At 42.5% G+C, this 13,962-nt stretch overlaps 1 protein-coding gene across 4 annotated transcripts in view; it reads left to right on the forward strand.

Annotated features, from left to right (window-relative positions):
• DIS3L2 (DIS3 like 3'-5' exoribonuclease 2) overlaps positions 1 to 13,962 on the forward strand; it is a 182,863-nt gene that overhangs the window by 14,425 nt on the left and 154,476 nt on the right. For 2 of the 4 annotated variants that reach the window (XM_027647400.1, XM_027647398.1), the window contains exons 2-6: positions 3,101 to 3,321; positions 3,875 to 4,033; positions 4,333 to 4,475; positions 9,354 to 9,407; positions 13,435 to 13,536. In XM_027647400.1, the coding sequence (XP_027503201.1) occupies positions 3,982 to 4,033; positions 4,333 to 4,475; positions 9,354 to 9,407; positions 13,435 to 13,536 (351 nt within the window). In that variant the 5' untranslated portion in view covers positions 3,101 to 3,321; positions 3,875 to 3,981. The remainder of the gene's footprint in view (positions 1 to 3,100; positions 3,322 to 3,874; positions 4,034 to 4,332; positions 4,476 to 9,353; positions 9,408 to 13,434; positions 13,537 to 13,962) is intronic. The other 2 variants (XM_027647397.1, XM_027647401.1) reach the window with 1 other exon arrangement.

Below are 13,962 nucleotides of genomic sequence, written 5' to 3' on the forward strand. Positions count from 1 at the left end.
ATAAAATTAAAGACCTTCCAGCCTTGCTAACTTCATGTTTAGTTGAACATTTCAGTTGATTTAGTTGACTATCTAGTTGATCAACTGACTAATAGATGTAAGTTTAATTAAATGCAGTACTTTTCAAAAGCTAAACTCTAAAGTGATTTTGTATAAATTATGTCAAAATAAGCTGATTTAAAACATCTAACCTCTCTCTTACTGTAAGCCAGATCAATTATTCTGGGAAGCTGCCTGTGTTCTTTTTTTTTTTTCATTCCCAAATAAGAAAAGATTAATAGGTACTTAAGTTTAAAGACCAAAATGTGCCATTGTGTGATGTCATTGTTGTGATGGAGATGAAGTGTGATGGTTTGGATTCCAGGTTGAGTTCCAGTGCTGTCCTTCCAGCGAGCTCAACCAGCTGCTGTTGGACTGGGCTCCTGGGTGGGAGCCAGCCCCCAGCTCCATCCTTTCTGCTCATTTTCCTGGTGCCCAGGTTGAGAATAAAAGTGAGTCGCTCACTGTGGACTGTTCTGAAAGCCCACAAATGCACCCACTTTACTTTCATGCCTCTCTTGCTGTGGAGGTGAGAGTTGTCTGTTTGTACTTCCCACAAGTGCTTCCCCTTGGCTAGTTTGAAGGGTTTCCCTGCTCTGTGAGTGGAATTGCTGGTCCTGTTTAGGTGTGTCACTCTGTCACCTTTGCAGGGAGCCTCCATACCTTATACACATGTTGGGGTTGTTCCAACCCAAATCTCCCTCCAGAGGACTTCAAGTAATGAACAGTCAACCACCTTTCCTCAAATTGTTAGTCCTTTGTTATTTCCCACTGGAAATGGCAGAATACCTAGAAATCCCAAACAAGTGTTGGCCGCATCCACAGAGAGCATCATCTGTGCAGCCAGATAAACATACCCAAGCATGTTGTGTTTGCTGTGTGTTGTGAATGTTTATGTCTTGCAGTAGAGTTGCTCTGTGTGCAAGCCTGAATGGTTCTGCACAGCAGACATTGCTGCTCTGTGATTGCTTCAAGTCTCCTATGGATCAGCCAGTCCCAACTCTCAGTCACTGCACTTTAGTCTCCCTTCTACTGAAATGATTTTTAATTTTTTATTTTATTCATTCGCTTATTGATTTATTTAGCCTTTGATTATTTTAATGCCTGGATTGTGTTATTCCTTTGTGTGACATCTTGCCCCGAGATATTTTTTTCTATCTTACAAATCACACAACTATAACACCAAAGAAAAAGTAAGACTCTGACACATTTGGTGCTAGAATAAAGTTTAACCAAGTTTGTGATAGTTATTTTAGAGAGGTTAGTCTCAATGTATCCTACACTATCTATAGAGTAGTCAAGTTACAGTTTGCTTTGTGAAATGATGTCTATTTATCCATTTGAATATTAATGCTGGGCAGCAGGGAGAGCAGGAAAGCCCATCATCAGAGGTATTTCTAACTTCCAGTTTTAAAGGACAGGTGCATTGCAGAAGCAAATATTGACTCCAGTTGAAACAGATGGTGACCTGTAGTTAGTTCTCTTTCTTTTAAAAGGAGAAATACAAGAAATTACAGTCATGCAGAATTTGGTGTGTTCCAGTTGAATGCTAATTGTGACAGTTGTCTGCGGCTTTGTAACGGGGTGGTTTTGTTTTGCCATAAATGGTGTGGCCAGTGGGGTCAAATCCTTATCGAAGTGGCTGTGTGTAAACTGCCTTGCAGGCCAGCTGTGTCAAAGCAGTTTGTTCTTTTCAGTAAATTTTTAATTTGAGTTTGTGTCTGAGTCTGAGCAAATGAAAAATCCCACGAGAGCAAGCCCAAGGCTTAAGCTCTGGAAAGATGCAAATTTCTCTCTGCATGTCTCCCTTTCATCACAGAAAGGTGCTTCTCTGCCCTTTGCTGTTGCTGTATATTATTTCTGGCTGTAGTGGCCCCAAATTTTTTGAACCAATGGCCACGCCAAGTGCTGGGACAACTCTGTTCTGCAGTGCCTTTTTTTTTTCTCTTTGCCCCCCCGCATTTTAGTTTTCTGCCTTTTTTGTTTTGTTTTGTTTTGTTTCAGCTCCTCCTTAATTACATGTTAAGATTTAGCCTCCTTTTTATCCCAGGTTCTTTAATTCATAGTAGTATTTTCTGTGACTCACTGTCATAGAAACGAGGGTTTTAGAGGACCTTACGAGCTCGTGTAATCCATTTCACTACCTCAAGGAAAAAACGACTCTTTTTAGACCAACTCTGGCAGACATCCTTCTCACCTATTTTTAAGAGCCTCCAACGAAGCTGACTGCATGACCTTTCAGGGTGATCAGCCTAGTGCCTGAATTATTTAATAGTGTTCCTAAAATCCCACCTGTTGCAGTTTAAGTCAGATTCCTTCACCAAAATGCCTCTAAAAACCCTATCCAGAGCAAACTGTGTTGCCAGTTCTCTAGTCCATGCTTTTACTTTTGGTGTCTGTTTTTAAACTTAATAACTTGACCGTTAGGGCATTTGTAAATCAGTTCATTAGGCATTTGCAAATCAGTTAATTTTAGTTCCATCTCACCACGTGGTTCATGCACAGGTAGTGTTGCCTTGGTCACATTGGTTGAAACCTAAATTTGGGGCTGTGCTCTTGCCATGCTACAGCTGCAACCTCCCTCAGACAGTCTCTTCCCTGGAAGCACAGAGTATGAAAAGCTTGATAGTGTAGAAAGAGGCCAAACTACTGTCACTGAACACAGAGGACCCTCTTCATTTCCGCTTCCTGTTTGGAGACACCACTGTGACATGTAATCTTGTCCAGGGCTGGTCTGAGCTGGCACCTTGAGTTGTCCCTTGAGTTGTCTTGATGTCTCCTCTCCTGAATTAGAAGGATCCCTCCCTCCTTCTGCTGATTTGTTTATTATTATATATATAAAAGTTACTGTTTGTCCGTCACTGGGTAAAATAGCAGTTTTATTGTACCATATTTTTAAAGATCTCTGCTTAAGCACAGCTTTTTAAACATTTTTTTGTCTCGCTGCTGTGAAGCAATCTGTGATTTCGTTTGGGAAGGACACCATAGGTAAAAAATTTGCCTTGTAACTTGGATAGCGCCATAGCAAATAAGTTGGCGTTGCACGTTTTCTGACTTGCAGGTACAAGCTTGGACCCAGGGAGCGTAGCCAGGAGGGGCTGGAAGGCAAAGCTGTGATGACATGTTCAGTATCCAGGTGGAGGGCCAAGAGGGCAGCTGCGCGGCGCTGGGTTGCATTCCAATGTGCTGATCCGTGGAACAGCGTTGGCATACGCTTTGGAAGCTGCTGCTTGCTCTCCTGGCTGTAGGGAAGGGGCTGAGGTGATGGCAGGGAAGTAAGGGGTGAGTCTTTGCAGAATATTTTCGTATGATCTTGGCCTATTCTGAACAGGCTGGACACTGGGAGCCTTGGCACTTCTTTGTGGTACCCTGCTGCCTCTGGTAGCTCCAAAGTTAATTACTCCAGCGTGGGTTGTTAAAATTATTTTTTTACCTCCTCGATTCCTGAACTGCTTAATTAAGTTGTAGGGAAGTTATATTTTCTCACTACTTGGGGGCTTAATGGGGTGGAGGCTTTGGAAACAGTTTAACAATTTCGCATTTTATGTGCTCTAATGAATTTCCCAGGATTTTGGAAGGGTTGTATCCAACTTTAGCATCGTAATTTCCAGAGTTTTATTTATGCTAAAATAAGTTAGTGGTGGATTATGAGGCCCAAAGAGCCAACAGATTACAAATGAACTAATGAAGACATTGTTTCTCTTGGATAAAGGGTATGACTCACGGTTGTGACTTGTACTGAAGTACTAGAGACCGTGAGCTTCACCAGGACCACAAGCTGGCACTGGGGCTCCCCTTCCCTCCCCTGTTATTTCAAACCTGTATTTGATTTCAGGTGCAGAAAAAAGAGGGTTTGCAAGGACCAGAAACAACTCTGAATCTGCAAGAACTCCCCAGAACTTCGATAGGAAGAGGCAACTCTCTGAATCGCAGACAGAAACAATGAACAATTCAGACAGCAGAGTAAATCCTAGACAACTGGGAACTCCCAGAGGTATTAAAGCAGAGTGTGTACACGCTTCAGGAATAAGCTGTCTTGAAGCCTGTGCTCAGCAATATTAAAAGATGGGCTGGGATGAATGCTGTTGACTTTAAAATGAGCTGTAAAAGACTGTTGATTATTGTAAAATATGATTATTCCAGGCTTTTCGGTGCTCTGAAGTCGGGTGCCAGTATTTCTAGGCAAACTGTTCTCAGAAATTCAACTCAGAATATTAAGCCTCTGTACAACTGCTGTTAAGATGCACAGACATGTTTGGGGGTCAAGGTAACACTCTGAATTTTTGTTTGCAGGAGGATCCTATGCTGCCGTCCCAACATCAGGTGACAGAAAGAATCTAAATAAACAAACTCGAGGGAGGAAGAAGAGTATATTTGAAGCCTACATGTCAAAGGAAGATGTTTCAGCGGGACTGAAAAGGGGAGAGCTAATTCAGGTGCCTGAAATGTCCAGTGTCCGTGCTTTTTGTGCCCTTGACAGGATACTTCTTGCTGAAATTTCTCACAGTTTGTGCTTCCTTTTGGAGCAGCAAACCCACAACCTCATTAGGCAGCATATTCTTTTCTGAAGAATATGAGGGTGGACCTGCTGTTAGTGTGGGTAGCTGGATCCCAGAAGGAGATTTGCATAAAGGCAGGCAGGGCTGAGATGGAGAAGGGAACGGTGTCCTCAAACCACATTTGTAGTACAGTCCCCAACACGGTGTAATGTTCTCCAGGACACATCTGGCATCCCAGTGAGATCAGCCTGGCTGGGGAAAAAGGCAGGTGGAAGTCATTGAGGGCATGAGAGCCATGCTGAGGCATCATTTGCCCAAACACACACCAGTGCATTGCCATTTAATTAGCATTGTAATGCTGATGAGGTTGTGATACTTTCGTCGATACACTGAAGTTGCAAATGACATCACCTCAAATTTCGTCTGATTTCTTTTTATATTTGTGTAGCAATTCTCATATAATAGTATAGTGGCACAATCTCTTGAGGTGTGATGAGGCTTTCATGTATAAGACTGCCTGATTCCATCCTGCAGAGCAATCTGATGTGCTCTTAACTTTCAGAAGAATAGCCCTGTGGCATATCCCTGCTGATGATCAGTGTGGTCTGCTGGGCTACTTGGACCTTAGGCCAGTGCCTCTTTGAAGACCATCATAGACATCTGCAATGGGAAACAAATGGCGAGGGAAGAAATGGGAGCCTCAAGTTGTGACTTCCCCCAGGGCTGCAGTGGCATATGGCGTCAACTAAAGCTTCTGCCTTACCTTCAGGAGAGTTTTTGGCACCAATTTTTGATAATACAGCCTGATAGCATTAAGTGCAGTGTGTGTAGCCTGCCTATGAGGTCAAGTGCAGCTGCAGATGAGGCACATCCAGGCAATGACTATCACCTGAAAATCCCACTGAGATGCTGAGTCCCAACGGACCTGTGATTGCATGATTTCTGGCAAAGCAATCCCTAATTCTTGTGAATGTGTAATGTCTACTTCAGGTCACGTGCTGACTAACTGGAAGAGTCATACATGCTTTCTTAGGCTGTGTCTGTTTTCCTTTCATTCAGTTCCACATCTCAGGCAAACAACTGAGACTGTAGAAGTTGGATTTAATTATGTAGAACTGAGTGTCAGATCATGGGCATCCCAGCTCAGTATTTCTCATCTTCAGCTCATTCATCCTTATGATCTTGTGAAGACCATTCATCACTGCAACCTCAACCAGGACAAATGAGATCCTGAAAGCAACTCTAGTGAATGGGCAAACATTCAGTGTTGTTCTGTACAATGGCAAGAGACACTGAACAAATACCTGCTGTGTTAATCCCCAAAAGCAGGGCGCTGGTCTGGCGTGGTAACCTGCAAAAAGGCTCCACAACAGCCTGTGGAAGGGGAGATTCAGACCTATTGGTCTGGATCTGATGGTCTTGAGCAAACTGGAGTGCTCCCAAGCACAACTCTCTGAGCATGGGCTGTCCTCTGGAGCATCCTGAAAACACTGAATCTGCATGTATTTGTGTGAGAATTTGAGAGATCTCTTAGAGAAAAAAGAGCCTACCATGAACACTGAGACTTTTGCCGAACCCTGGCAACTAAATGTTCCTGAAAACCCAACCCGTGGAAACTACTGGCAGATGTGGAGATCACTCAGATGAAACATGAGTGCCATGAAGATTAAGTAGTCCTAGGTCAGGAAGAATGAAAGGTTATTTTATGGGTGCTGACATCTGTCAATAATACAAGTCTTAATGACTTCTGGTGCTGTGTCTGACGTAACTCACTTTTTGATAAGTAGCACGGAGAAGTGCCCTGTGGATTCCTGGATTCATTTCATCGTGCGACGTGTGCAGAAGTGTCCTTCCACAAGAAAGGGGCTCTGCGCTCAGGCACTGAAGACTGCGTAGAATTCCCACTTCCCTGCCCTTAAAACCGCAGGGAGCAAACACCAAGCGTCTCAGGTTTGTTGGAATCACATTGGATGGTCTGAAGGCAAACAAGACGTAGTTACGTAAGCGCAGGATGATGGTTATACACAGCAGATGAAATCGGGTTGTGTATTAAAGAGCATTGACCCAAAGGACCGTAATCATCCTGTGAAGCATCAGCCAGAAATTCATGTCTGCTCCACGCCTCCAGTGTCTCCCAGACCCTCCCTGCAGGGCTGCCGGGATCAGGCGGAGCGAGAGTGTGCAGTGAGAGAGGCAGAGCCTGCTTTGCTATTTAAGAGGGTGTTTTTCCTTGGAAAGCTGCTGTTTTGTGGGTGTGAAGGATGGGGTTTCCCTAATTTTCATGAATTGTTTTTTCAAAGGAGGCCTCGGTAGCAAGCAGATACTTGTGAACCCTACCCTTTTTGGGTGTTTTGTACATACAAATGGACCTAGGCAGATGTGTTATGATAGGTGTTATAAACTGCTTGATTTGGGACGCTGGAAGTTTAGTCTGAGTATTGCCTACCCTGGTTTGAGCAGAGCAGCTTTAGAAATCATGACCCTTTTGTGTCTCACTGGGGAAGCTCAATAAGGTTAGCAACTTTTTTTGGCAAGTATATATGAAGCTGACTTGAATCATCAGAAAGTGTTTTAGAAACCTTCCTGCAGACCTTCTTCTTCCCTTTCATAACAGAGGCCCTACTGACAGAAAAACACTGATAAATATAGCAGCTATTATTTGCAAGCTATTGTAAAGTAATACAACATTAGTGTGACATCATGAGACTCTGCAGCCAGATCCTCACCCCCTAATACACATATGAGAACAGTTGTTCGTTGCAGATGGGGAGAGTGACTGGTTCCAGATATGATATCACAGCGTGAAATGTACAACATTGTAAATAGGATTTTCATAGGCACAGATAATAGGGCCCATCTGCTTTCTAAGATAAATTTTGGGAGTTTCTTGCTTAAAGGAAAGAGCTGAAGTATTTTAATGCTACTTGACGTAAGAATTCTAATGCCAGTCATAATTAGGTGGTGCATATAAAATGCAGACAGACAGGCTGCAGGGTAAACGTGGTAACCCCGTGCGTGTGCTGGAGCTGGGCATCCATGTGCACGTCGCCGCTCTGGCGCCTTCTGGGCCATGGACACAAACCCTGATTTTTCACGCGCATGATGGGCATTTGCACCTGACTGATTGACAGCTGTCCCAAACTATTCAAGGGGATTCTGCAGAGGAACACAGGATATCCCCTCATCTGCTTTGTGCTGGTGGGTAGATGGAAATTGTTTGACTCGTTGTCAAGCAGAGCAACCACCCCTTTCCAATTTTTCCTTTCTCTCTCTAGCAGCTTCCTTCAGTAACAGCGTATTGTTTTTGATGACTGATTCTGGGAAATAAGGGGAGAAAGACAACCACTGAGAGTTTTTCGTCAGTGGGTACCAGTGCTAACAGAGGCTGATGACAGCGAGTCAGCTCTCGCTTTGCCTAAGCATAGAATATCCCCAGGGTTGCTCCCAGCAGGTCGTCTTTGTTTCCGTGCTGTTGTCCTGGGTTGTGACTGCATGGAACTTGTGTGCTCATTAGTATTAGTTATGTAAGGCCTAAAGTCAGATATTGCAGCAAAGTATTCAAATGATGCCTAAAGAGTATAGCATATATGCTGCTGGTATTTCCAAACTAAGGGAAATAAGTACAATGGAAAACCTTCATAAATCTGCAGTCTTCTTCAAGGCAGCAAAATTTTCACGTGTAATCAGCTCTATTTTCATATTGTCTGAGTGTTTCCTAGACTACATAAAAAAATTATTTGCTGCAGTAAATTTTTGAGGAAGCAATTCCTGTGAGATGTTCCTATGATTGCTTAACACAGAAGTGCAAACAGATGGAATCTGTTCGTATGATAAATTGGCCAATGTTACTTCAAATACACAAGTGGAGAAATTTCTAAAGTTTCAGCCCAAAGCAGAAGCCTGTTGGAAGGCAGATACCTAGTTGTATTGCTGTAGGAATCAGATACTGTCAGTCTGAACTGCAGTCAGCTGAATCCCAATTGCCAGAACCCTCTTGGGATGAGAATGGCACTGCTGTGTAGCTTGTAAGGCCTTAGTTGGCTCTGCCTTTCTCTTGGATGGACCTGAGTGCAAGCAGCAAAACTGGTTGGTTTACTGTTGGAGGAATTTGATATGAATTTGTTGCAGGTGACTTGGGCTTTGAGTTGGCAGATAACAAAGCAGAAATAGATAGACCATGGAGTTTCAAATGTATTTAAGATAGTTTGACTTTAAGCGTGTTTAAACAGGATTTAATCCTGTAGACTTTAAGTGTTTGTTTTTGGAAAATCCTTTTGGTTATTTTTTGGTGATGTTCTTTATTATCACAGTTACTGCTGCTGTCTATTTGTAGAAACTGCCTAAGCAACCAGAGCCCCATAAGACTGATACCTGCTGCCATGCAAGCTCAGCTTTTCTTCTTTCCTTGCATCCTCCAAGATAAGCAGAACCAACATTCTTTTCCAAGACAGAGCAAACTAAATTGTTTCTATTGTCCATTTGCTAGTGAAGTTGGTGGATGCTCAGCAGAAAATGTGTGAAGGGAACAGGAGGGCTTGGATCCTCAGTTCACCCAGTAGCAGCAACAACTAATGATTCAACATCTCCTCGACGACAGACTGCAGTAGATCAGCTTAAGCCTATCATGAAACTGCCTTTTGGCTTGAAATTGCTTGGATGCTAAGTTGTCAAGACTTGAAATGTATAATGGAAATTTAGATGTATCTCTCATGTTTCACAGTAGATATATTACCCCCAGCTCTCTAATTTAACTGGTGTTATATAAAATTAATAAGATTCAGGCATAATCTTTCTCCTTCTTTTATTTTTTTTTAGGGGCCCTTGAGAATAAATCCTAAGAAGTACCATGAAGCCTTCATTCCATCTCCAGTAAGTGTAATTTTATAATGCTTTAAAGTTCATAAGTAAAGGTGCATTAAGATAGGAGTTATGCTGTGCACAGAAGGTCACTCAGAGGTGAATGAGTTGGAATAAATGAACTCAATCTGGATTTTCTTTTATATCAAATATTCCCAAACAAATCCTGCTTTTTTGTACCTCAAAGAAATACTTCTCTTGTACTGAAATTGGGGATACTGCTGGGTCCCACAGAGGCCAGCTGAAGTCAGGTTTGAGGACCACCAGATGTGTAATCAGAAACCCTTGGTTTATGGCTGCAGAGGTTTTATAGATTTTCCACTGATTTAAGTTAATCTTCCCTAAACAAATATGCTCTCCGTTTTCGATCTGCTGCATGAGCTAATTTGAAAAGTCATTCCAGAAATAATATGCGTGATTCCTTTTCATGTGCCCGCTTTGGCATGGACTGTATCTTGGTTGGCTTGGAATGTGCTTCTGTCACATGGGACTGGCTTGCACCTCTTCTCTCTTCTTTCCTTATTTTGACAGAAAGGAAGAGATCTTGCAATTTCAGGGCCTTCCAGTTGGGATGGTGACCTCACAGCTGGCACAGCCAAATCTTTTTATCTGGAACTGACTTGGTCAAAATGTTGCTGTCAATGAGAGAGAGTTTTATATTGAAATGTTTTGCTGGTGTGGGGGAGAGAAGGCAGAGCCTGCCCTGAGACAGTGAAACACTGATTCTCTTGTCCCTGCTGCTGACAGAGCTATTGTTTTGGGGTTTGGATTGAAAGCCTTGAAATTCATGGCATTGTCATTTCACATTGTTGATTCAGGGTAACGTTTTGGAGCCCTCTTTGTTAGAGAAGGCTGGCATTCCAGGGGTGGGGAAAGGCTGGGGGTGCACAAAATAGACTAAGATTAACTAAAAGAAGAAGTACAGACCAGTTGTCTGGTACATCTGTAGGGCAGTGCTCTGTGTGTAAGTAAAAAGAACTGTGATCCTTCATTTACAGGTGTCCTTGTAGATGTGGTAAGTGCAAGCTGTTAAATATATTCTCTGAAATTACAAAATGCAAGGTTAAAAGAGAAATCCAGCTACTCACAAGAGTTAGTTGGGTGTGAGGCTTTATCCCTAATCACCACTCTCATGTCCAGCTGTTGCCTTGTGCCTGTTTTACATGCAGGAATACATATATTAAGGAGGATTAGCAGAGATCGTTATCTCAGCTATCTTTGTACTTTTCTGTCCTTTATGGAGCTGAATACCAGAACCAGGAGAATCAACACCTGGATGAAGATGACTCTGGCTAGTGTAGGCACAGTCCTTTAAGAGAGATGCTTTAGGAAGCTCATCCTTTGTATAACATGATTTGCCATAATGGAGGGTTTGCAGCCTTGGTGTTCTGCTGGACTTCCCATCATTGCCAGATGCTGCAAGAGCTGCAGCTGTGAAAAATCACCCTTTCTCTCCTGCTGTTGGCTAGGGCACTGTACCCCTTTCTCTTCAGCTATGACTTGGCCAGGGCTTCATGGAGTTCAAATGCAGCAGCTGTTCATCTTCTGGCACCACAAGTCCCAGTGTGTTTCTTGCTGCACATGTGCTCTGTCTGCTCGTCTCATTATTGCATGAAGAGTTGAGGGGAAGGCCTAGGGCTTTTCTCTTGAAAGCTACCCAGAGAACAGACCCAAGCATTTAAATCTCTGCTTCCAGAGCAGATGGAAGTACTGCAGATCTTCCTTTTAACAGAGAGGGATAGCAAGCACCACCAGTGATGTTCCCAGGTGGCCACAGAGCAGTGAAATAGTTTTGCTCCCTGGAGGGGGCTGCAGAAGTCTGAAGCTGTTGTGGCCAATACAGTATATGCACCCCGGGGGCAGCTGAGACTTTGCAAGTGATTGTGTTCTGTTGACATTCAGTGCTGTTTTAATTGCATTAGTAATCTGAAGTGCCAGCTGTGCAAAGGAAGAAGTGGGATGCACAAACGTTCTTGGAAGTGCATAAGTTTGCCCAGCTATCGTGAGCCTGTAGCTCAAGATATAGTGATGTTTCCTTTTGGAGGGAGAGCCAAAACTGATGGCAGTTTTCTGATTACAGCTTTGTTGCAGACATTGAAATTAACTGCTCTAAAACAGGTGTGCATACACTTCTATAAGTGTGTGTGTATATATAGTTTGTGTGTGTATATATAGCAGCAGTGACTGGCTGCAAAGACAAGACTCTTGCAGAGTGTGGAGATGCAACTTTAACTAAGTGGTGTGACACATCAGGCACCTTTACAGAGAGTGGAAGAAAAGGTCTGCTTGGTGTTTTCTTGGACACAGGAGAGAAGGAAAAAAAACCTGTAGAACAAACAAATTTTTGTGAATGCCAGCCTGTGTCCTGCAGCACAGAGCAACTACAGTTACAGACAAAAAAAACCTCAAAAAAAACAAAACAGAAATTTACCTTAAAAAGTGACTTTGAACTTTTCATTTTTTTGTATGTGGTGAATTTAGGTAAAGAGTTGGGGCTGAAGGGAAAGGGTGGGGAGAAATAAGGAATAAGACCATGTGTAAAAAATCTGGCTTTTTGAAAAGAACAGTTTCCAATTTGAATTATGTTGGTCCAAGAGGCTTTGCAATTTTTCTGCATCTTGTCATGGGAGGCAGCTTTCACACAGCTGTTGAGCTGCTGCTGCTTTTCTTTCTAAGAGTAATTTGGTCTCTTGGAGGACGGCCTTCTTTCACGTCATGGCAGGGTTCTTCCTTTTATTGTTTTGGTATCTAAGCAGAGTAAGATACTTATGTGATATTAGGACTTCATGTTTTCAGGTTATAAAAGAAGTTTTTCTTGGAGACAGAGCATGCTGGTAGTACTGATTGGATTTACTCATGCATGTGAGACTCAGGAGTGTGTATCTGAGAAGTGACTGAAGTTGTGAATCTGAATTCTTGTGAGGCTGGTTTTTTCATTGAAAGGCAATGAAATACTAATCTAAAGAAACATCCTCCTTTCTTGTATCTCAAAACTATGCAAAGAAAACTCTCCTTAGAAAAACTATGTTAACTGCTCATATTGATACTAAAAGCTCACAGTTTGACGTGTTCATGGCACTGTAAGCAGACACATGGAATTCTTCATATACTGAATTATGGGAAAACAGAAATTAAAGCAACGAGAGCCCTGTCAATAATAATTAAAAAAAAGGGACAAAACTGGCAATCCTTTAAAAGCTAAAATCTTTGTGTTGACGTCTTCAGGAAACTTTATTCACCCCATGAAGAAAATCTTTCAAACCAAATTTAGATTAACTGAATACCAAACATGTCTGGGATGAATAATCAAAGTGCATGCAATTAGTAGAGGCTCTTATGCAAGGATGTTAACCCAGTGCATCCAGGGAAGGTGTCCTAACATGTCTGTTACAGTAAAAGATCTCCTGGCTTGCAGTTGGCATCTGTAATCATCATTATTTGGAATGTCTTCTAACATTAGTTGTGCCAAATGCAGAATATATGGTGTTAACTCATTTGGAAAACAAGAGACTTCATCCCCAGCTACAATCCAAGCCACCTTCACAGGGTGACCTGCTGATCCAGGAGCTTCATATCCTTGCTTTCTCACCTCACCAGGACAGCAGCAGGAGCTCTGCGCGGAGCACTTTGCAGAGACTGTCCTGTAAACATGTTCTGAACACTGGCTTTGAGTGCTTGAGGTGGGAAATTAATGTGTCAAGAACTGTGACTGCTGAAAACTCTCTCCCCATTCCTAAGAGTAACTGTAGAGGAACAGAGCAGAGCTTGCAGATGACACATCTTGAAGACTTGGCTCTGCCTTGAGTAAATAGTGTGGAACTGCTGTACTGGCACATCCATACGAAGGATTTCTTCTGTTTACTGAAAGATATTGTATGTTGAAGGACATGTGGTGAATCCATTTCATTCCTGTGCTCAACTGGAGGATGTTTGCCTCACCAGACTGTGTGTCTTTTTTGATGGCAGTGTTTTAAACCTCATAACAACTGTAATTTAGTATGTTTTGGTCTGGCACTTATTTTTCTTCCTCTTTGACTAGGATGGAACTCGCGATATCTTTATTGATGGAGTGGTTGCTCGCAACAGAGCCCTGAATGGTGACATTGTGGCAGTGAAACTGCTTCCCAAGGATCAATGGAAGGTCAGTTCAGTATATTTTTTTCTGTGATTTGAGAGAAAGAGCTTTATTACTATTTTTATCACTGAACTTTAGAGTTTGAGACAGAGAATAGAGAATTTCCTGCAGATCAGTTATTTGCAGTTTATGCTGCTGTGGATTAAAAGATTTTTTCCATTACGAGTGTTGAAACCTCACTCTTTGCATGGAATGACCTTCTTTAGCGCTGTATGGAAGTCTGATGACATGGCTGGTCCAAAGCTCAGTTGTCAGAGGTGACTTCTGGTATCTGTTCTTTAGCTGTCTTCGTGCTGTGGCTTTGGATACCACTGTGTAGGTGTTCCCAATTGCTCGTGTATTTGACAAGTGGTGTTCACAAGGCTTTAGTAGTGATTAACTCTCTCTAATTTGTGGGTCCTCAATCCATGGGAAGTTTATTTTGTCACAGCT

The sequence above is a fragment of the Corapipo altera genome, unplaced genomic scaffold, assembly GCF_003945725.1.
Source record: "Corapipo altera isolate COAL_440 unplaced genomic scaffold, ASM394572v1 113, whole genome shotgun sequence".
Lineage (NCBI taxonomy): Eukaryota > Metazoa > Chordata > Aves > Passeriformes > Pipridae > Corapipo > Corapipo altera.